Source organism: Tupaia chinensis, unplaced genomic scaffold (genome assembly GCF_000334495.1).
Source record: "Tupaia chinensis unplaced genomic scaffold, TupChi_1.0 Scaffold143584_1, whole genome shotgun sequence".
Taxonomy (NCBI): Eukaryota; Metazoa; Chordata; class Mammalia; order Scandentia; family Tupaiidae; genus Tupaia; species Tupaia belangeri.
In genome coordinates, this window is record NW_006203430.1 from 5,534,678 (window position 1) to 5,559,532 (window position 24,855).

The window sequence follows — 24,855 nt, forward strand, 5'->3', positions numbered from 1 at the left end:
TATTATTATTATTAATTTGTTTCAGGGCACATGCACTCACCAGAGAGAGAGAGGGAAAGTGAGAAAGTAAGCCTCCAGGTATGGGACTTGAACTGTGGTCGGCTACATGGGAATCCAGTGTCCCAACCACCATGTGACATACTGGCCCCATGGATTGTTTTATACACAAACACACACCCACACACACGACATGTATGACTTATATGAATTTTCCAGTTGTGATTCACTTCTTATTAATATACACTGCTGTCTCCAAAGGGTGAGACTGTTCATACAGACTGCTAGGCTCTTCTCTGAGTGCTTATTGAGTTACTGTTGTGGCTGGGTACCCAATCGAGTGAAACAATTTTCTACAATGTATTTCTGCACTGAAACTTCTGTCCTCTAGTGCCAACAGATTACAGTCTTATTTTTTGTTTTAAATACAAAGTTATCTTTACAAATTTAAGAACATTCTTTCTTTTTAGGATTAAAAGACTACAGAAAAGACCCTAAATATAAAATATATATGGCATTCTTCCAGGGAGTGATGGGATCATGGTATTTCCTTTAGAAGTACGGGGTTCTCCTCTTTGAAAAGAGCATTGGTACTCTGCCTTCAAAATCAAACTATTTCTGTAAACTATGAGCAGCCTGAATTTCATAAATCTAATATTCAACAATAAAATATAAAAATAGAGAATGAATTAAGAAGAGTGAATTCCTTTTTCATGGCTTACTTTTCTCTCGTCGGTTGGGTAGTGGGTTGCATACCACAGGCTTCGCCTCCTCTCGGCTGTTATCTGGATGGGGCTACAAGCCAGGGCTCTGTCCTCATCTTTGGTCCTCTCTTCCTGTACCTGAAACACAGAATAATTCACAGAAGCATTTCTGCTTCCCCAAGCAGTTTGCTAAGTAGCTTGGGGTGGCCAAAAGAAAACTTTTTGACTTTGCTTCAATATGATTATTTTTCAAGATTAATGTATATAAGGGGACTTCATGGGAAAATAGAATTAAAATGCAAGTTTATTTTGGTGAAAAAAAACCTATGCAACTTTTTCATAATACACATTTTCCATGAGCTTAATGTATACAAAGGGACTTCAAAGAGTTCATGGGAAAATAGAATTAAAATGCAAGTTTATTTTGGTGAAAAAAACCTATGCATACTTTTTCATAATACACATTTTCCATGAGCTTTTTGAAGACTCCCCCCCATACAGTATGTGACATTTTATTAGCACACTTAAAAATGATGAAAAGGCTGCCCCATCATTGATAAGCACATCAACATTAAACATTTTCTGATTCCTGCTAAGCCCCATACATTACAGAATATGCCATGATAAATAGCCAAAGCTTTGCAGTGTTTATTCTGAACTGCACTATTAAGCACCATGCACCTGATTCCTAGAGTAAGCGCTTTCAAAAAGTGCACAGTTAACTATAAACCCGGCCACTGGCAATTATTATGACACTCATTTAATGGCAGAATCACGGAGAGCTCACACATGGTATTAACCAAGAGGATATCCAACGCATAAACTGCTGCCTTGGCTGATGAGACACTTACCTAAATGTGACGACTGATTTGGAGAGATAATACAGTGGGAGTATAAGAATGAAATGCACTTAGGTGCTTTACTACGTTTCCCAACAATAAAAAGGCACACGTGGGGCATGCCCATGGTCTTTGCTGGCTGAGGCTGGGAGTGAATTGCAGAGTGAAGATCCTTTTGGGGGTGTTTGTCTCTCTCTCTCTCTCTTTCTGTTTCATGGAAGAAAAATAAATAAATAAACTTGAAAAGAGAGAGAGAGAAAACTGCTCCAGGGCCACAGGCTAAAAGTGATAAAGAGGTGGATCAGACCACAGAGCCGGGCTCGGCCCCATCGCAGGAACTGTTTCTGACTCGTGGGCATTTCCCCACAGGTGGTGAGTGGAAAAGTGAGACAGCCTTATCTATACAGACAACTTGCCTTCCCCTACGTGACAAGACACCAAAAACTGAGCTTCTTACAGACATTCCGGAGAAATACAAGCAGATTGATGCTTCCTGTCTTGGAAAGAGGGAAGAGAGATGCCAACAGGCTTCACATCCTCCATTTGAAAGGGCCACAACCTTCTTAAATTCTCATGGGGAATAAATCATCTTCAATCATGCAGGCAGGGAACCTCCTCATGCTCACCCCATGCAATGGGAGACCTGGGAGGCCAGAGGCAGCACCAGAAGCTGAGCAGTCACTCTACCATCCTCCCGCTAAGAGGGCTGGAGAAGCCTGAGAACTGCAGCTGCTGTGGTCTCTAAGACACTCATGTTACCAAACATGAGTCTGAATCTGAGGTTCACTGTGTGATTTCAGGAAATGTTCTCTCTCCAACCTCTTTTTCTCACCTTTAAAATAACGATAATACCTATTCTTCAGCTATTTAGTGTGTTAAATGAGAGAATGTAAACAGTCTGGCACTTAGTAAGAGCTCAATAAAATTGAGTTTTCTATTCTCTTACCACCTATCATTCTTAGCAGCACCTAGAGATAAGAGCACAGGGAAGCTAGATTTCATTCTGATAGTACTTGTACTGAACACTTTGTGCAGAATTAAAACACTAGTCAGAACACTAGTGGTACACTGGAATGTAGTATCAATTAGTCAGAAGGGAGTACAAATGGATCATTTCACCCGGTGATTCCAGGCTACCTTGCAGACAAGATCATGAAAACCTTTTTATCCTTACAAGGGGCTCCTGTAGCCAGATGCGGATCAAAGTTGCCAGAGTGTAGTACATCACCAGCAGGAGGATGGGATTGGCGTGGTGATGCCACGACAGGTCCGGGTTCACTATAATCTTCCAAGTGCTGGAACAGTCTGTCTGAATTACTGACTTGATACCAAACAACCTGTTTAAAAACGTGGAGAAACACTTAAAAGTTTCAATAAATTATATGTAGCCTACATAAAACAACAACAACAACAACTTTGTTTTCTTCTCCTTTTTTTTCTGAGAGAGATTTTTGCTATAGGTTGCATGTGCTCACTGGAGAGACAGAGAGACAGAGAAATACAGAGAGACAGGAGCAAAAAATCACCCCTCCATTCTCTTCTTGGGAGTTTGGGCATGCATGCACATGTGCCTGGTGTGTGTTTCAAGTAGCCAGGTCTTGGACTTGAACCATGGTCAACTATGTGAAGTCCAGCATCTTAACCACTGTGTCACCTGTTGGCTCCAAAACACCTTGTTTTTAATACATTCATGAGTTATTATTAGGCTAATTCATCTATTCTAGATATTTTAATTACCATCCTTTCTGTGTAACTGCATTTTAAATAAACATGTAGATACAAATATATATCTAATAATATGTATATACCCATACATTCTTAAATTTAGGGTATGTTTGTATAAAAAAGAACATTAGACAGATGATTGTTACATTAGTTCCAAAACCTAGCTAATGCTAAATCCTAGCACATCTATTAGACATTGACCTTTTTTTGTTTATTTTATTTATTTAATTAATTTATTTTACATTTATTCACTGAGCATCATCACAGCATACAAAATGTGATTTCCCATCCAGAATACACTGCATAGCAGCTTAATTGTACTATCACTGACAATTAATCATATTATCACTGACAAATAATTTTCCACATATCACTGACAATCATATTATCACTGACAAATAATTTTCCACTTCTTAATATATATATATCTTCCCCCCCCTAGTCCTCACCCCTGCCATTTCCTGTCTCTGGTGTCTACAGTTGCTTTCCAATCCTTTCCCCCCTATATTTTATTGACTCACAGAATATCTTAATTAATCTAACTATTTTCAGCAGCAAGTTCAGCTGATATATACATATCTGTAAACATATGTCTGACTTTAGGCATAGAGCTCTGAACAGAATGAAAATACTATAACATAGCACCTAGCTGATGCTATATAGTGTATTGTGATCATTAAATAGGCATTTTTAATATTTTCTAATTTCAAGAAAAGCAGTTTTAGCTTTAGTAAATCAAAATTTAAAATATGCTGAGAGCTTTGCTTAAAACTTAAAGCCAAGAAACAGGTTAAAATTCTGTTCAAATAGTAGGTGCTGAACCTATCAATAGCTCAAGACAAGACAAAAATCCTTAAATGTGTAAAACAAAGCGTAGAAGAAAATCAGTACTGTCTTGGTCAAAAGTCATAAGATTCTATTTCACCAGTTCAATCTCATGTACTTTATCTTCTGTGTGGTCTGATCTTCCCATTTAACTTCTGGAACATAACATTCAGTTCCAGACTTGTCACTATCATTGAGTTGGCCATTTTCTTGGTTGTTTTTGAACTCTTATTTCTGTGTGTCTGTATTTAGTTTTCATGGTATAGCACTCCCTTCAAAACTTCTTGGAGAGCTGGTCTGGTGTTGGTAAATTCTTGCAGGTTTTGTTTATCTGAGAACGTCCTTGTCTTTTCTTCTCATACGAAGGATAATCTTGCCGGGTTCAGTATTCTTGGTTGAGATTGCTTTTCCCTTAACACTTTTGAATATATTTTCCCATTCTTTTCTTGCTTTCATTGTTTCTGATGAGAGGTCTGCTGTTAGACTGATGGGATATCCTTTGTAGGTAATTTGATGTTTCTCTCTTGCCAATCTCAGTATTTTGTCTTTTTGTCTGTAGTTTTGGTCAATCTTGTTATAATGTGTCTTGAAGAAGATATTCTTGGGTTGATTTTATTTGGGATCCTTTGTATTTCTTGGGACCTAATCTTTGAATGCCTCTCTAAGTTTGGAATTTTTTTTTTCAGGATTTCATGGAATAGGTTATCAATGCTCTTATTAGTCTCTTCACCCTCTGGAATACCAATTATCCGGATGTTTGGATGTTTAATGGTATCTAGTATTTCTCATATATTATTCTCATTTTTTTGGGCAATTTTCTCAGTCTTTGTGGTGGAATTTTCTAGGCCAGTGATTCTGTCTTCTACATATGAAATTCGATCCTCTGTATGATCTAGTCTGCTTTTAATACTTTCAAGGGAGATTTTGATTTCCTGTATTACAGCCCTCATCTCTAACAGCTTTGTTTGATTATTTTAATGATAGGTGTGTCCTCTTTCAGATTGTTCAAGAACTTCCTTACCTCTTGGAAATCATCAGCTCTTTTCTCCTGTGTCTTCTGGAGTTCATTGTCTCTCTTGCATCTCTGTTAGATCGGTCACTATGAATATTCTAAATCCTTTATCTGACATTTCCATTTCCATGAGTTCCATTGTACTGTTTGTGGGTGAAGAGGAGCTATTCTTTTCCCTTGGAGAAGAGGTATTTTCTTACTTTCTCATATTTCATGTACCCCTGTGGTGATTTCTGGTCATCAGATGGGTTGGGTGCTTCTTCCTAATTCTTTTTTGTTTTGGAGAGTTTTTTTTTTTTTTTTTTTTTTTTTTTTTTTTTTTTTTTGTGTATGGGCGAGTGGTCTAGAGAGACAGAGAGACAGAAAGCGAGAAATCACCCCTCCATGGGGGATGGCCATGCCGCAATCCCCTCTCCTCCATTCTCCTCTCGGGATCTTGGGCACGGGCATGCACGCACATGCGCCCGGTGTGAGTTTTAAGCCACCGGGTCTGGGACGCAAATCACAGTCAACCACATGGGAATCCAGTGACATAGGCATTACGCTAACTGCTGGTCCCTTTCTTCCTAATTCTTGAAGTTCAATCTGAGCATTCACAGGCATGCTGGAGGAGGTGATCTGCAATCTCTCTTCTGTTCCATTTTTCACTGTTTGTGTGTCAGATTCAGTGGAAATTGAGGAATATTCTGACTCTAATAGTAATCAGATGTTTGGATACTGTTCACTTAGACCTGCCTAGACATGGAGACTGAGCTGCCAAGGTATGAAGTTAAAAGAAAAAGGAAAAGAAAAGAGAAGAAGAGGAAAGAAGAAGAAAAAAAGTATAAAAAGTAAAAAAAAAAAAAAAAAAGATGATAAAATAATTTATGACATTTATCTTTTAATTATTAATCAGTTCTATCAAAACCCTGCATTGTTGAAATTCCAAATATGTGGTAACATTACTAAGTCCAACTAAATGGGCAAATATTAGATTTTTGTTGGATTTAACATTAGCTGTTTAGCCAGTGTTGATATTATTGGGCAAATATTGGAACTGGATGTAGTTCTACATGTCAGCAGTAGAATTCAGATTTATACAGTAGAATTTCTATAAGTTACATTTCTGTACAATTTAAGTTAGAGCAATTTTATTTTTTTCAGAGCTTTATGAGTCTTGCTATTTTGAAACAGTTTATTTTAATGCCAATTTTGTCTATATAAGCGGAACAAATTTGATTATCGAATGGGAAAATGCATGAGATATGATTCATTCAGAAATTCATTTTCACATGCAGTTTTTCTAAGAAAGGAATTTACTAAGTGAATAAAACTTTCACATATTAGCTAAGCTTCATACACCTTTGTATTGTTTGCATCTTTTATATGTGAATTTTCTTAATTTTTATATTGCATTCTTCATTCAGTTACAAGACCATCAGATTATACGTGCTTAACTTTCTTTCTTTTTTTTTTTTTTTGGAGAGATTTTTGCTATCGGGTGTGTGCACTCACCAGACAGAGAGAGACAGAGAGACAGAAAGCGAGAAATCACCCCCCAGGGGGAATGGCCCACACTGCAGGCCCTTCTCCTCCATTCTTCTCTCGGGATCTTGGGCATGCACGCACTGGTGTGAGTTTTAAGCCATTGGGTGTGAGACGTGAACCACGGTCAACTACGTGGGAGTTCAGCGACATAGCCGCCCACACTGCAGGCCCTTCTCCTCCATTCTTCTCTCGGGATCTTGGGCATGCACGCACACACGCCTGGTGTGAGTTTTAAGCCATTGGGTGTGAGACATGAACCACGGTCAACTACGTGGGAGTTCAGCGACATAGCCATTACACTAACTGCTGGTCCCTATGTGCTTAACTTTCTAAAACCTCTCAGTTCTGTGACTGTTTTCTATCACAGTGCAAGTGCAATTTTGGTGTACTGATGAACTAGAGTTTGAAGTAACTTAGCAAAAATTTGCTTTCTTCAACGTTATCAGAAAAAAACAAGTTATACAGGACTTCTTCTTATAAAAGGTCATTTTTTCCTAAGTCCAAGCAGACATTTTGTAGTTGGCATTTGAAATAAAAATGTCCTGAATATGGAAGAATCATGTCCTACTTAGAATGGTGGACTTCGGTGAACATTTTTGTCAGCCCTACCTTGAAATGTCAATTTCCTATTTAAAGTGCATGGAACTGAAAGGTTCCAGATTTAAAATCAGATAAACTGACTGTCTTTGGGATAATCTAAATAGTAGGTTTCAGCTGCAAAATATTTTTTCCTGCTCCACACCTGGCACATACACTAGAAATGACTTCACCAGTCCTCAGTTTATAAATACCTATTTTGCTCCATAAGAAGTTTAATAGTAATTTTCTACACCTGTTTGTAAACTATGGCCTTCTAAAAGACTTCATACAAAATTAGCACTTCAGACCTTACTACTAATATCATAACATATTCCAAATTGATTTTGCACATTTGTACATAAACATCGAAGAATCTGAGTTTGTACTACCAGTGTATACAGACCCGCCAAAATGGGTAGAAGCTATAGAATGACAGATCATTGTTCTCTATAAGGAGTATTTTTCTAATGGTTAGGTAAATACTGAAGATATAAAATTTCTCATTTTTAAAATTTTACTCATGATGGTGCATGCACGTGCATGAGAGAGACAGAGAGAGAGAGAAGGACCTGGAGGGGGGGGCCTGATCATGTGGCGATCTCCTCCTTCCAGGCCTCCAGCTCATTAGGACCTTGGTGCCTATTTGCATACTTGGCGTGTTTCAGGATGACTGGGATGGGAAACCTAATCTCCAGTTGGCCACGTGGCTTCAGGCACTGCAGTTCAGTATGCTACCAACTGTACTACACTTAGCCATTTTATGGAAAAAGCTATGCATGGATATCAAGATTTTTGCAACAATATAAACTCATACTTTGTTCCATTTTCCACAAACTTTTTGAAGTCCCCCCAAATGTGTGTATCCATGTTTGTGTACATGTATATATGTCAATGTATTCTTCCTAGGTATGCTCAGTTGTTCTAAAATATTGCTGGGATCACCCAGGATAGCAGTGGTACGAGAATGCATAAATTATTAGTGCTATGGTTTAACACTAGAACCCTATGCTAATTTATAACAGTTTTTGCTATAACCATAGTTCTTCATTATTTCTTTCAGTTCAGAATGTTTTTAGTTAACGTAAACCAATACTTTAGAGCCTATTCATCCATGTTGCTTCTACCCATACCTTTTCGTTGTTCTCAGACATCTTTAACCTCATCAAGTCTAGCTCCCAAGACACCCTCTCTGGAAAACTTCTATTATTTCTACTAATTGAAATCAATGTGCTCTATGCCTCTGTTATATTCGTAACTGTAATTCGAGTGTCTAATTTTGTTAGTCACCTGATTGTTTCACTGCCCAATGTGATGCCTATTCCTTCCAGAAAGAGCGTTATGTCCTATCATCTTGTTTTTATGGTGGTGCCTAATGAACAGACGGCTTAGAATGTAAGCTTACTTAATGGAATTACGTACACTAAGATTGAGACCATCGTTAAGTAGGTGATCACAGTTATGGCAGATATAGAGACTAAGAATTGTAGGGACAATGTTTAGAAAGAGGCCCCAAGGATGTGGGGACATGCTCTGAGCAAGAATCACCTGACCCTTTTAGCTATAGCAAAACCTTACAGCTTGTCCTTTCCTTGACCCTTATTGCAGGCAGAGCAAAGGGTGGAATTTTCCAGGGGCCTTCCAACAGATACATCTGATGGATTCAGGAAACATCCCGATTTCAATTAACAAAGACCAACCCCTGCTCTGCCTCTGTAAGATTCTATATAGCCTTATCAACACCCCTTTGATGCTTGCAAGGGAATATCCGCCCCACACCTGCAGGTAGGCTTCTCTCCACTAGATATAAAGTTTATTGGGATTTCTCTTTGATGTGGATGTAGCCAAGAGATACGCCTAGCCCAGTATGTCTAAGCCCTTATAGATTCGTTACCCACTTTTTATTATCTGTAACATATCAACTTATCTATGGAATGTCATGAGATACACGTTTGTAGTGTTGCCTTGCCCTGTAAACAAAGGCGCCCAGTTTGTCTGGGTGACACAAGTTGTTTGGGCTGCTTAGGCTCAGGCCGCCTGTGTCTATTGCTACTCTGTCTCTTTGTCTCTTTCTTTCTGCTTCCTCTTAGATGGAGCTAAGTCCAAGTTGACGCTGACAAAGAATGGTGAAGCTTCTTTTCTTAAAAAAGCAAGGGGCCACCTGGTGGCATGGTGGTTGAGGCAGCTGGATCCCACATGGTTGGTTGTGCAGTTGGAGTTCCAACCCAGCAGCTTGAAAACATGCTGGGTGCATGTGCATGGATATCCAAAATCTCGAAAGGCAGGAGAAACAGCAAAGGGATTGTGGCATGATCATCCTCCATGGGCTGGGGTGGGGCGGGTGCTTTTTCACTTATCTTGCCTCTCCTCTCTTTCTGGTGATTTATTTATTTATTTATTTATTTATATATATTTGTTTTGAGATTTTTGCCACAGGATATATCAACTTATTTATGGAATGTCACAAAATAAATAAAGGTGCCCAGTTCGTCTGGGCAGCGCAAGTTGCTTGGCCAGAGAGACAAAAAGTGAGAAATCACCCCCTGGGGGGATGACCACACATCAATCCCTTCTCTTTGGATTTGGGACACACGTGCACATGCGCTTGTTGTGAGTTTCAAGCAGCCCTGTCTAGCACTCAAACCATGGTCAGCCATGTGGGAGTCCAGTGCCTTCCTTAACCACTACGCCACCTGCTGGCTCCCTGTCATTTTTTTTTTAATTAATAAAACAATAAAAAAGAAAGAAAGGATGGTAAGGAACTGTAGATACATAAGCTTATGCTAGAATTTTTGAGAAACATTGTTGCTGCTTAAACCCCAATCATACATGATTTTGGTCCTCTTGGTTTGGGAAATAACACAGAATAATAGTCTTACGAAGGCTCCCCAAATAATTTATCTAGAGTATATATTAGGTCATCTTTAGCAGATCATTACTTTTGTTCTCTACTGACTACAAACAAGAATCTTAAACTTTATCTGCTGTATGAATTAATACATAAATGTTTATAGTTAAGAAATACTAGTCGGGAACCAGCAGTTAGCGTAATGGCTATGTCGCTGGACTCCCACATAGTCGACCGCCATTCGCGTTTCGGACCGGGTGGCTTAAAACTCACGCTGGGTGCGTGTGCGTGCGTGCCCAAGATCCCGAGAGGAGAATGGAGGAGAAGGGACTGCGGCGTGACCATCCCCTCTGGGGGGTGATTTCTCGCTCTCTGTCTCTATGTCTCTCTCTGTTTGTCTGGCGAGCGCACGCACTCTATAGCAAAAACCTCTCCAAAAAAAAAAAAAAGAAAAGAAATACTAGTTTGGCTTTTTACTTGAGCTGAGAATCCAGATCTATACTTAAACAGTAAGAGCCCACTTACGGTGGCGTAGATGTGGTGTAATTTTCGGCAATGCTTGAAGTCATTTGGAGGATCAGAGTTTACTTCCCAGATTAGCTTGTATCTGGGAATAGCTGCACACATGCCTATGATCCTGGCAGGCTAGGAAAGACTGGAGGTGGGAGGATCGTGGCATCAGGCCCTGTTGAGGGTACTTCGATCTTTCTGTCTTTCTCTCTCTCAATAAATAGACTTTAACACAAACCAGTAAGAAGTTTAAATACCCAATAGGAACAAGATATGAAGTAGCCTGGATGATTCTTTCCAGATCCTGCAACTACACTTTGCTCATGTTATGTAAAAAAAATCATCCCCGGCATTTTGATGAAAGAGAGAATCACAGCAGCAGGAAGTGTTTCTCATCACATTACTTTGATTACTCTTCCTCCGTGGGCCCAAGCGTGTGCACAGCTGGTTCTCTCCACTCTGCTAGACCTCCAAGGACTCATTACGGATGTCTCTCTACCCCCTGTGGAGCAGTTACTTGGCACTTTTCTCGCTCCCTCCAAAGCACTCATAACATCTGACAACATATGGCGGTTATGAATTGGCAGGGCATTTGTTTCTCCTTGCACATGTTGGCAGATTTATAAAACCTCCACCTGTTTTCAGGTTCACTCCAGACCACATCTGCTGGGTCTCTAGTAATGCAGGAAGCCAGTCATTTATAAGAAAGACGTAATACTGAAAATGACACTGTATTTAAAAAAAAAATACATGTAACATAAAATTGACCATTTTAACCATTTCAAAACATGGTATTTGCTACGTTCACATCATGGTTCAACCAGTCTCCAAAGCTCAAAACTCAGTCTCCATATCTCCTTCCATGCTTCTATCTTTCTTGAGTTCTTACCAAATAATCCTAGAAAAATTTCTCACCTTTTTACTCTTTTCATAATATTTGTCAGTCCAAAAGTGATTTAAGTCATGGGTTATTGATGTTACAGTGCTAGTGGAAGTCTTGGTCAGGAATAGTCAAAGTAACTCATTTTAGCAGTAGATTCAATAAGTCTTACTATGTTCTAAAATGTGTTACTTAAGCTATCTCTAAGAATCATTAAAAATTATCTATCCATGCTGTACTAATATGTTTGTAAAATAATAAAAATAGTACAAAAAGAATTGCAAGCTTGGATGTCATGGCCATGTCACACGGCTATAAATGTTTTATTTAACTTGCTGAAAACCTGTTGCAAACAATTCGTAGACCAACACTGATCTCCCGCTTTGAACAGCAGTGATTTACCGTATACGGAAATCCTATCAGAAAAGTGTCAGCAGTCTCTCACTAATGAGTTAGGGGTTACTCATCTCTAGTACAACTTTTTTCTGCAACTGCATCTTTCAAATAAACAGCAAAAATCTGTTTTCTTACTATAGTTGATATTCTTGAAATGACAAGTATAATCAATGATAGTAAATAGAATTTCCTTTCCAGGAGTTGGAGGATGCCTTAAAATATTAAAACAAAAACAAAAACAATAAAACAAAATTCCTATTGTCCTTCGTGTCTCAAGGGTTTCTGATGGCCAGTTTGGGAAAGCACCCTGATAAGGATATGGATGTAAGAAACCATTGAATTCTTCCTGCTGAGTCCCAGATACTAGAAAGTAAGAAAGAAAGGAGGCCATGGCCAGCTGCCTTCCTGTCAACCTAGTGGAATCAGCTCCTGGTAAAGGTGGAGTCAATGTGCAGAGGTCGGCTCATTACACTTCTGTTGGTTATTACTAACATTTCTCTTTGCAGTATTGTGTTTATGCATGTAAGTCCGTGCACACTAAGGCGCTAATGAATGTCTTCTTCCTGATCTCTAGAAGAGAGCACCAGCCTCTCTATGTCAGCCAGGTACACTGTTTTTTTTGTTTGTTTGTTTTGTTTTTTCTCTCCTCTTCTTTCATTTGTAAATTTCTTTCTTCTCATTACCACATAGGAAGCTTGGAAACTGACCCAAATAAATTGATGGTCCAACAAACTTTTGGGATTCAACTAGATTGAAATCTATAAACTACTTAGATGTATATAAACCACTGTTTTAAAGTAAGTAGAATATATCTTAATATTAAGATAATTTGAATACTATACATTTTTTTTCATGATTCAGAAAATACTGGGCTATTTCATGACATCACAGTCATTATTAAGAACATCAATTCTATTATAAAGCTTGACATGGGAAGAGGTATAGAGGCTGTAAAAATTTTAAGTGGCCACCTGAAATGTTCAAGTTCTTTTTATAGACAGAAAGATTCTGTTAATTTATGGCTTATCATTTTTGTCTTTTTAAAAAATAATCTATTTTAATTTTCAGATTGTTTAATTTTGAAAATAAAGCATTTTTTCTATTGTATATGTTTAAATGACTTATTGCATAATTTGGAGGTTATTTCTAATGAAAATTATCTGGGGTTTCTTCTTTATTTCCTTTGTAACCACGGTACATTTTTAAATTGTTTACTCAAAAGAAAGAGTATTTAGAGGACTGGAAAGTGGTGTAGCAGTAAAATATGCCACTCTGTGAGGATGATCCAGAGACCTCCCCAATACATGGGTATGGAGGCGCCTACAATCCAGGGCTGGCTGAAGCTGGAAGTGAAATAGAGTCAGGACCCTGTTTGGGCTGCCTATCTCTCTCGCCCTCTCACACATGAAAGAAATAAATAAGTAAACTCAAAAAGAAAAAAAAAATGTGAAGAGAAACATTACATATAGATCTGAATTTTTCTCAGAAATACAAGGGGTCTTCAAAAATATGTAGAAAATATGTATAACGAAAAAATAAGGCATGGGTTTCAAATATTTCTGCACCAAAATAGACTCATATTTTAGTTTCATTTTCCATGAACTTTCTGAAATTCCCTCATATTTAATGGCACCAACATGGCATTAACTATCTAGCAAATATGGAAAATAAAATATTCGGAGCTGTGTATTATTTTAGTAAATACTTGAAGAAATAATTTTTTCCTTGGTTTTCATTCTTTTATATGGCCTTGGTGAAACTGAAATATCTCAGTACCAAAAGAATAAAGTGTGTTGGAAACAAAAGGAGGAGGAGACGTCCATCAACAGGAACAGATAACAGACAAGATAAAGCCAATGTTTAGAGTATCAGAGGGAAAAGGAGTCTCACAACAATTTGCTAAGTGAGATAATGTCGAGTTTATTTTAAATGGATGTGGTGATACCTACACATAGATGTCCATTGCTCAGATGAAAAGATAGTAGTATTCTGCCACATTTGATCCTGCTGGCACACTTCAGAAAAAGAAATAAAAACTAAGTGGCATAGTTTCCTATTCTTCTTCTCTCCTCATCAAACATTATTCTGTGGTTAGTGTGTATTAATACTATGGATATTTAATTTGCTCTTGTCACACAGGTATGCATCCATAAATAATGCATAAAATTGCTTTATGAATTTTAACCTTATATAAATGGTCATGTTCATATAGTCTTATAAGCAAATAGAATAGGAAGACTATTCAAACAAGTCATGTAAATGAATATTATGAATAAAACTATGCATAATTTCAAACTATTTACACCAAAATAAGCTTGTAATTTAATTCCACCTTTTTCACAAACTTTTTGAAGTTTTCTCATGTGGTTCATTCTAATTGTTAGGTAGTATTTCATTGCATAAGTAAACCACAAAATACGCTAGGAATTCAGAACAGGGGAATGATTTACAAGAGTAGAAAGACACGGGGACCAGCAGTTGGCGTAATGGCTATGTCGCTGGACTCCCACGTAGTCGACCGCGTTTCACGTCCCGGACCTGGTGGCTTAAAACTCACGCCGGGTGCCTGTGTGTGCGTACCCAAGATCACAAGAAGAGAATGGATTGCGGCATGGTCATCCCCCCTGGGGGGTGATTTCTCGCTTTCTGTCTCTCTGTCTCTCTCTGTCTGGCGAGCATTCGCCCTATAGCAAAAACCTCTCCAAAAAAAAAAAAGTAGAAAGACACAAGTATCATCATTTGTGGGGAAAACTATTTAAAATAAAGTTATGGCATATCCATATACATTTTTAAATACTATGCAACCATCAAAAATTAATAAAGAATATCTGTCTATCTAAAGGTACATCTCAGAGCTATTGTAGATCTGACTCCAGACTACCATAATAAAGTAAATATCATAATAAAGCCAATCACAAAAATTTTTTGGTTTCCCAGTGCATATTAAAAGCTATGTTTACTTTATACTATAATTTATTAACTGTGCAAATAGCATTATGTTTTAAAAAAGTACATATCTTAATTTCCTTTTAATTACCAAAGGGTGTATAAGCTCACTAAATGAGAGAGAGACAGAAAGAGGGAGAAAACATTCTTATAAGGGTGTGGTTATGGTGCAATCCTTCTCTTTCATTTCTTTATTCTGTCAGGATTTGGAGCATGCACATACATGTGCTCTCAAGCCATCAGGAATAGGATTCATAACAAAGCTGGCCCTGTGAGATCTGGCTACCTTAATCTGGCTACTGGACCAATCCATGTGTATACCTTAATTTAAAATGTATTGCAAAAAAAAAAAAACTAACGACTATCTGCCCTGTGATATCTGGCTACCTTAATCAGTAGGCTACTGGACCAATCCATGTGTATACCTTAATTTAAAATGTATTGCAAAAAAAAAAAAAGCTAACGACTATCTGAGTCTTCAGAGAACTGCTGGTAAAGTGTTTTCCTCAATGATGATGGCCGCTGACTAACCAATATCGAACTTGCTGAAGGTTGGGGTGGCTGTGGAAATTTCTTGAAATATAATAATAAAACAATAAAGTCTGTCAAAGGATGGACTCTTTCTTTTAAGAAATATTTCTCTGTAGTTTGTGATGCTGTTTGATAACAGTTTACCCACAGCAGAACTTTCAAATTGGAGTCAATTCTCCCAAATTGTGTTACTGATTTGTTAACTAATTTATGTAATATTCTATTAGTTCAACAATGTTTACACCATCTTCACCATGAGTAGTTTCCATCTCAAGAAACCGTTTCCTTTGCTCATCTATAAGAAACAACTCCTCATTCATTAATGTTTTATAATGATATTGCAACAATTCAGTCAAACTTTTAGCTTCCATTTCTAATTCTAGTATTCTTGCTATTTTCTCATTTACTTTCTCCACAGAAGTCTTGGACCCTTCACAGTCATCCATGAAGGTTGAAATCAGCTTCTTCCAAACTCCTGATAATGTTGATTTTGTTTTAACCTCCTCTCATGAATCAAGAATATTAACATCTACAATGGTGAATCCTTTCCCAAAGGCTTTTAATCTACTTTGCCCATATCAATAAGAGAAATCACTATCCATGGTGGCTATTGTCTTACAAAACATACTTCTTAAATAATAAGAATTAAAAATCAAAATTACATTTTGATGCATGAGCTACAGAATGGATGTTGTGTTTGTAGGCATAAAATAACATTAATTTCCTTGTATGTCCTCATCAGAGCTCTTGAGTGACCAGCTATAGTGTCAATGACGAATATCATTTAAAATAAAATCTCTTTTTGAGCAATTTGTCTCAACAGTGGGTTTGAAATATTTAGCAAATCATGCTATAAACATGTGTGCTGTCATTCAGACTCTAATTGCAATTTTTAGACAACAGGCAGAGTAGAGTTAGTACAATTCTTTAGGGCCTTGGTATTACTGGACTTGTAGATGAACATTAGATTCAGCTTAAAGTTACCAGCTGCATTAGTCTGTAACAAGAGAATTAGCCTGTCCTTTGAAGCATTGAATCCAGACATTGACTTCTCTGTAGCTATGAAAGTACTAGATGGCATTTGCTTCCCATATGAGGCTGTTTCACCTACATTGAAAATCTGTTGGTTGGTGGAGCCACCGTCATCAGTGGTCTTAGCTAGACTTTCTGGATAACTTGCTTCAGCTTTGACATCAGCACTTGCTGCCTCACCTTGCGCTTTTATGTTATGGAAACGTTTTTTTTTCCTTAAACCTTAGGAACCAACCTCTATTACCTGTAAACTTTTCTTCTGAAGCTTCCTCACCTCTCTCAGTCTTCAAAGAATTGAGGATAGTTTAGGGCCTTGTCCTGGAATGAAGCTTTAGATTAAGGGAATGTTGGGGCTGGGTTGATCTTCTATCCAGAACACTAAACCTTTCCCACATCAGCACTAAAACTGGTTTGTTTTCTTACCATTTGCGAATTCATTGAAGTAGCACTTTTAATTTCCTTCAAAAACTTTTCCTTTGCATTTACAACTTGGCTAACTGGAGTAGGAGATCTATTTTTCAGCCTGTTTTGGCTTTCAACATTCCTTCCTTACTAAGCATAATAATCTCTAGCTTTTGATTTAAAGTGAGAGATGCATGACTCTTCTTTTCAATTGAACAGAGGCCATTATAGAATTACTAATTGGTTCAACATCAAAATTGCCTTGTCTTTGAAAATAGGGAGTGAGATGGGAGAATGATCGGCCAGTGGAACAGTCAGAACACATACATATTGATTAAGTTTGTCATATTATATAGGGGAAGATTATGGTACCCCAAAACAACTATCACAGTAACATCAAAGATTAGTAGTAATCACAGGTCACAAAAACAGAAATGATAATGTGAAGAAGTTTGATATACTGTGTAAATATCAGACATGACACAGAGACACAAAGTGTGCACAGGCTCTTGGATAAATGGTGTCGACAGGCTTACTCGACACAGGGTTGCCACGAACCTTCAATCTGTAAAAAATGGAATCTACAAAGTACAATAAAGTGAAGCACACTGAAATGAGCTATGCATGTATCAATATCTATTTACATCTATTTGTCACAGAAAATGTGCCAGTGCATATTTAGAATATTTCTTAAATATTAAGATAAAGTTGGATTTATAGAAAAGTTGAAAATAAAATACAGAGAGCTTCCTATACCCAGTTTCCCTGTTCTGAACATCTTAGCTTAGTATGGTACTTTTGCCAAAACTGACAAACCAACACTAATCTACCGTTTTTAGCTGACGTCCATACTTTAATCACACATTCTTTATCTATTATGGAATCCCATCCACTTCAGTTAATCATCATGTCTCCATAGACTCCTCTAGGCTGTGACATCTTCTTAGACTTATTTGCAGTGACTTTAACAGTCTTGAGCATTGAACAGACATTTTTGATTTGTCTTGCTTTCTCAAAGTTGATAGGTGTTAAGGAATTTGGGGGAGGAAAACCATGGAGGTAAAGCGCCATTCTCATCACATCATGACAAGGATATGTGCTGTCTACTTATGATCGATGATGTTAAACTTAATAGCTGGCTGGGACAGTGTTTCCTGGTTCCTTTTATTGGATAATGATAATTAAAAACCAAAGTCTGGGCATTAGGTATATTCATTGCTACTGGGCATCACTACTTCTGGGCCCTCTCAGCTTAAGGGGCACTACATATTGTATAATATTTCTATGTATAACCATCTATATATTAAGATAAATATGAATCATACTTAGGACTCCAACTGTAATCTGTTTTAATATCATTCAAGTCTTTTCCTTTGCTTATTAGTAACCTCCCTCTCAGACAGTGAGAAGCCTGCTGTCTAATCTCCCATACATTTACTGATTTGTTTAATCCCATTATACATGTATAGTGGTTTCAAATTTGTTACCCTTTACCTTTCTGGGGAATGATTTTATCCTCTCAAGCAGGGTCCCTATCTGCTGGAACTATAACCAAAATGCAAACAAAACTCTCAAAACTGTTGACACTTAGCTCTTCTTTTGCTCTTAATGCTTCAGTCAGAGAGCGCCAGCTCTGGCCTTATAACTTCTACTGTAAGTGAGAAGGACTTGAGAGTCTTTTCTATTGAACTTCTAATCTTGCCATTTATTAATTCTACTGGCCTGAAGGATACACATTTAAGTGTTGTGGTCAAGGTCTCAAACTCTAAGTCAGGGGTCCCTAATCCTCGGACCATGGACTGTTACTGGTCCATGGCCTATCAGGAACCGGGCTTCACAACAGGAAGTGAGTGGTATGCAAGCAAGAGAATTTTCTTTTTTAAAAATTATTATTTAATTTTATACATTCGAGCACTATACATCACTACAGCTTATGTAGTGAATTTACCCAATGTGAATATACCTTACACCAATCCAGTTGAAAAAACTATACACATTATCATCAGCAGATAATCATGCATTTGTGTCCTGTAGATATCTTGCCTCTCTGTTTTTCCTCCAGGGCTCTTTTCCTCATCTATATTTATAGCTGCTCTCCATCACTGGCATTATTGCCTGAGTTTCCCCTCCTATCAGATCACTGGCGGCATGAGATTCTCATAGGAGCATGAGCCTTATTGTGAACAGAACATGTGAAGAATCTGGGTTGCGCACGCCTTATGAGAGCCTAATTCCTGATAATATGAGGTGGAGTTGAGGCAGTGACACTAGCATTAGAGAGCAGTTCATGTACTGCACTATGATGAATTGTATATTGTTTCATTATATATTACAATATAATAATAGAAATGAAGCATACAATAAATATAAATCACTCTAATCATTCCAAAACCATCTTCCCACCCCTGGTTGGTGGAAAAAGTTTCTTCCACAAAACCGGTTGCTAGTACCAAAAAAGTTGTGGACTGCTACTCAAAAGCATAGTGTTTATGGACAGTTCATTTTGTCTGCAGTCTTACAATCATCACTTATCCCCAATGTTACCTAAGTCAGCATCTTTATTCCTACTCCGTTTAGTGAGATTATGTCATACATTTGTAATAGTTAAGACTCTCTTTTTAGTCTTCTTACTTTCGTCCTGTGATATGCCAATTCCTGATTGATTGTTATATATTTTTTAAATTTTTATTTAGCATACATTTATGTTGTAATCATTGGGTTTTGACAATTACATAGTGTCATGTATCGACCTCTATACTGTCATACAAAATTTCAACATCTTAAAATGGTCTCACCTCTGAATTCTACAAAATTTTTAAAGAAGAGTTAACCCCTGTTCTGATCAAGTTATTTCTAAAAATCCAAAAGGGTAGGACTCTCCCAAATTCATTCTATGAAACTTCCAAACTCTTATCCTTAAAATAGACAAGGACAGGACATGGAAGGAAAACTATAGACCAATAGCTCTGATGAATATAGATGCCAAAATTCTCAACAAGACACTAGCAGATTGTATTCAACTACATATAAAAAAAGATTATACATCACGACCAGGTGGGCTTTATTCCAGGGGTGCAAGGTTGGTTCAATATACATAAAACCATAAATGTAATACACCATATTAACAGAAAGAAAGATTAAAAACCATAAGATCATATAGATCGATGCAGAAAAATCATTTGATAAGATATAACATCCTTCATGATCAAGAGTCTCAGCAAAATTGGCATAGAAGGGTCATTTATCAACAAAATAAAAGCTATCTATGAAAAACCCATAACGAACATCATAGTGAATGGGGAAAAGCTGAAAGCTTTTCTGCTAAAAACTGGTACAAGACAAGGAAGCCCACTTTCTCTGCTCCTTTTCAAAATAGTACTGAAAGTCCTCGCCAACACAATCAGAAAAGAGAATAAAATAAAAGGCATTCAAATGGGAAAAGAAGAGGTGAAACTCTTTCTATTTGCAGATGATATGATTGTATATATAGAAGACCCAATGGTATACATGAAAAAATTCCTGGAAGTAATAAATGAACACAGTAAAGTTGCAGGATGCAAAATCAACATACAGAAATCTATAGCATTTCTTTATATGAACAGCAGGCAGACTGAGATAGAACTGAAAAACTAATTTCATTTACCATAGCAACAAAAATTATAGGATAACTAGGAATAAATCTAACCAAAGAAGTTAAAGGCCTCCACGAGAAAAACTATGAGAGGCTAAAAAAAGAAATTGAAAATGACACAAAAATGTGGAAGGATATCCCATGTTCCTGGATTGGAAGAATTAATATAATCAAAATGGCAATTCTCTCCAAATTAATCTACATATTTAGCACAATCCCAATCAAAGCACCAGAGACATTCTTCACAGTTATAGAAAAGACAATCATACAATTTGTCTGGAATTATAAAAGACCTCATATTGTCAGCACAATCCTGCACAAGAAAAGTGGAGTGGGCAGTATCTCACTCCCTGACCCTAAAATACACTACAAAGCTGTGATAATCAAAACAGCATGGTGTTGACACAGGAACAGACAGGTGGACCAATGGAAAAGAATAGAGACCACAAAAATAAACTCTCAAACATACAGCCAACTGATTTTTGAAAAAGGGTACCAGTCAATCCATTGGGAAAAGGAAATCCCCTTTAGCAAATGATGCTGGAAAAACTGGATTTCCACCTGCAGAAAGATAAATCTGAACCCCTACCTCTCACCATTGAGAAAATCAGCTCAAAGTGGATCAAAGATCTAAACTTAAGACCTCAAACTATAAAAATACTGCTGGAAAACACTGGGGAAACTCTGGGAGACATTGGGGTAGGCAAAGACTTCTTAAATAAGACACCCAAAACACAGTCAATAATCCCCAAAATGGGATTACATCAGATTAAGAAGTTTCTGCGTGGCAAAAGACACAGTAATTAGTGTGAATTGACAGCCCTCAGAATGGCAAAATATTTTTGTAAACTATGCATCAGATAAGGGACTGATAACCAGAATACACAGGGAACTTAAGTAGCTGTCCTGAAGAAAGATGATCAGCCATGTTAAAAGATGGGAGAATGACTTGAAAAAACCACTCTAAGGAAGACATACAAATACCCAAAAAGACATGAAAAAATGCTCAACACCCCTCTTTATACGGGAGATGCAGATCAAAACAATGAGATACCACCTAATCCCAGTCAGAATGACTAAGATTGAAAAAACAAAAAATGGTAAGTGCTGAAGGAGGTGTGGTGAAAGGGGAACTCTCCTACACTGGTGGTGGAAACTGGTAGGAACGTGAATTGGTCCAGCCACTATGGAGATTCCTCAAAGATTTACAAATAGAACTACCATATGATCCACCAATCCCACTCCTTGGTATCTACCCAAAGGACAGAAGAATATTTAGTTGGAAAAGTGTTTGCACATTGATGTATATTGCAGCATTATTCACAATTGCTAAGACATGGAACCACCCCAAATGCCCACGAACATATAAATGGGTTGAAAAACTGTGGCACATATACTCTACGGCATACTACTTGGCTATAAAAAAACAAGACCCTGGGACCAGTAGTTAGCGTAATGGCTATGTCACTGGACTCCCACTTAGTTGACCACGGTTCAAGTCCCGGACCTGGTGGCTTAAACTCATGCCGGGCGCGTGTGCGTGCATGCCCAAGATCCCAAGAGGAGAATGGAAGAGAAGGGACTGCGGCGTGGCCATCCCCCCTGGGGGGTGATTTCTCGCTTTCTGTCTCTCTCTATCTGTCTGGCAAGCACACGCACCCTATAGCAAAAACCTCTCAAAAAAACCCAAACAAAACAAACAAACAAACAAACAAAAAACAAAAACAAGAAATGAAACCCTGGCTTTTGACAGAAAGAGAATGAATATGGAAGATTTACTGCTGAGTCAAGCAGGCCAGGCTAAAAAGGAGAGACACTTTATCTCTCCACTTAATATATACTGAGTGTCTGCACTCTATAGCTGAAACTGAATAACTAGAGGTGATAGAAACATAGAAAATGGTTAAAAATATCAGAAACAGTGTGGGAAAAGGATGGGTTAAGGGCAAGAGTCTGAGGAAGGACTTTAAGGAGAAAAGTAGAGAGCCAAAGCATTTATGGGACAAAGAAATGGGTTATTATCTGTTGAAGATAATGTATATAGTATTCTTAACTGGACTGGTGAGAAATGTATATATCTTGGAATATTCACTTTGCAAGCTAAGTGAAATACGTGATTGAATGTATAAAAGAAATTACATAAAAAATATACAAGTTATAAAAGAAGTAATTTGAGTGGAGAAAGGAAAAAATTTCCAGTGTTTCACCTTTCTCCTCCAAACTTCTGTCAATCTTTGACCTGTGTGTCAACTCTATAGTTGGGCCTTTTCCAGAATGACATACAAATGGAACTATATTTTAAACAGGAACCTTCACTTACTGATATGCATTTAAGATTCATCCTCACAAACACACTCTGACATATGCTTATGCTCTTAGGTATGTATAAATATATATTTAAAAATGTTTGAAAAGATCTCTATTATTGGCCCCAGCTATAACTGTTGGAAAGAACTGAATTAAGGATAGGAACAAGTTAAAGAACATAAGCTTTTGGAACCAGCAAATAGTATCATGGTTACATTACTAGACTCCCACATGGCTGACTGCAGTTCAAGTCCTGGGAGGTTTGAAATTTACTCCAGGAGCTGGTGTGTGCATGATCAAAAATCCCAGGAGGAGAAAGGAGGAGAAGAGAATACAGTGTGGCCATCTCCCTTGGGGGTGACAACTTGCTTTCTGTCTCTCTGTGTTTCTCTGTCTCTCCAGTGAGAGCACATGCCCTTTAGCAAAAATCTCCTTAAAAAAAAAAAGGAACAGAAGGTTTCAATTTTATTGTGTTCATTTGTTCTGAACGATTTAGACTTTTTAAAATAAGTGTTCATTACTACTATAATTTAAAGATTACTGTTTGAAATATGTCATTTTCTGCCATCCTCGTTCTCCTTCTTTGTTTATGACCTTTTATTGCTTAGACTTTCATTTCTATAGTTGAAACAAAGATTTTCAATTGAAAGCTTTTACAACACATTCAGAATAGACTTGGCATTTTTTTCAATCATGAATTTTGTTCATGTTTAAATGTTTAGGAAAAATAAGAAACTTAAATCAAAATCCAACTTAAACTTCCCTTGCCTAGGCCAACACTTGTCCTTCTTCCTTTTATTCTTCTTTCTGCTCTTTTCTGTTGCATTGTCCCCTCCAATGAAAATTAATTGGCATCAGACAGTTAACAGACAACATGCAAGGCTGACAAAGACAGCTTTCAAGAAAATACTCTGAGAACTGCCAAAATGTGGTTGTACCAACCATCTTGTTAAAAGGACATTACAAATACAGAACAAAAGCCCTGCTTTCATCTTCCAACAATTCCAACAGTTTTTTGCAATAGTTACAGGTAAAGCGTACCTTCTGCTTAGGTCAAGACTATAGTCAAATTCCCCTCTCTCCTCTCTGACATATGAAAACTCTAATCCTACCTCATCTCAAGAGCTAGGTAACATGAAGGGGCTTCTTAGTGTATATAAGTTGAATAAAGCCTTTATTTCTATTTTATTATTTTTCTTTGATAATATCCAATAGACATATTAATTTATGGAAAAGAAATCTGTCCCATGAAAGACATAAAATATAAACAACTGAATCTCATGGACAAAAATCACCCCCAAATTACCTTGTTAACAAAGACATTATAAGCAAAAGATGGAAAAAAAGTATAATAAACTATTGCTATCCTAAGGCAAGTTCAGCATTGAATAAACCTGGACAAATGCTAAATAACATGATATGGCCTTTAATGACTGCAAAACTCATCTTGTAGATAATCATAAATGTCACTTAACTTTAAAGTTTAATAGTTTGAGACAGGATATTGAAGTAGTACTTGATAGAAACATTTTTTCACCTTTCTAAAAGCTTGCTAATAATGGAAAATTTCCCCAAGCCTTTATAATTTAAAGGTCTTAGAATCTGGATGTCCACTAACTAATTTGGACATTGGACAATAGAATTCTTCAAAATGAGAAATTAAGCTGCTTCCCTGGAGGAATTTCTGCTTTAATAAAATATTTGGCAATCTTGGTGCACTTTAACTGTTCTCTGCAATTAAGGAATACACATTTTCTTTCCATTATTCTTAAATGACCCTGGAAAAACCTGTGAAAAAAGGGTAAAATATGGGAGGTCTTCAAAAAATTCAAGGAAAATACACATCATGAAAAAAATATGCATGGATTTCAACATTTTTGCTCCCAAATAACCTTGTACTTTAATTCCACTTTTTTCATAAACTTTTTTAACTGAAAATACTGTTTCTCCTCATATTAAATCCTTATGCCAGGGCCAGCACTGTAGCCTAGCAGGGAAGAAAGATGGATCAGTTTGAGTCTCGGCATTGGCGTCTTATAAAATGTGCTTTAGAGGGTGCTTCCTCTCTCTCTGTCCCTCTTTCTCTCTGGTGATTGCATGCACCTTCTGACAATTAAAAAAGAAAAATCTTTATGCCAGCATTGCAGCCATTCAGGTTAGTGTCGGT

General features: G+C 37.3%; 1 protein-coding gene across 2 annotated transcripts in view; it reads right to left on the reverse strand.

The window, feature by feature from the left end:
- Window positions 1–24,855, reverse strand: part of PIEZO2 (piezo type mechanosensitive ion channel component 2) — a 514,198-nt gene that overhangs the window by 142,066 nt on the left and 347,277 nt on the right. For both annotated transcript variants that reach the window (XM_027766530.1, XM_027766529.1), the window contains exons 8-9: window positions 2,715–2,877; window positions 720–839 (exon numbers count right to left, since the gene is read on the reverse strand). In XM_027766530.1, coding sequence (XP_027622331.1) covers window positions 720–839; window positions 2,715–2,877 — 283 coding nt within the window. The remainder of the gene's footprint in view (window positions 1–719; window positions 840–2,714; window positions 2,878–24,855) is intronic.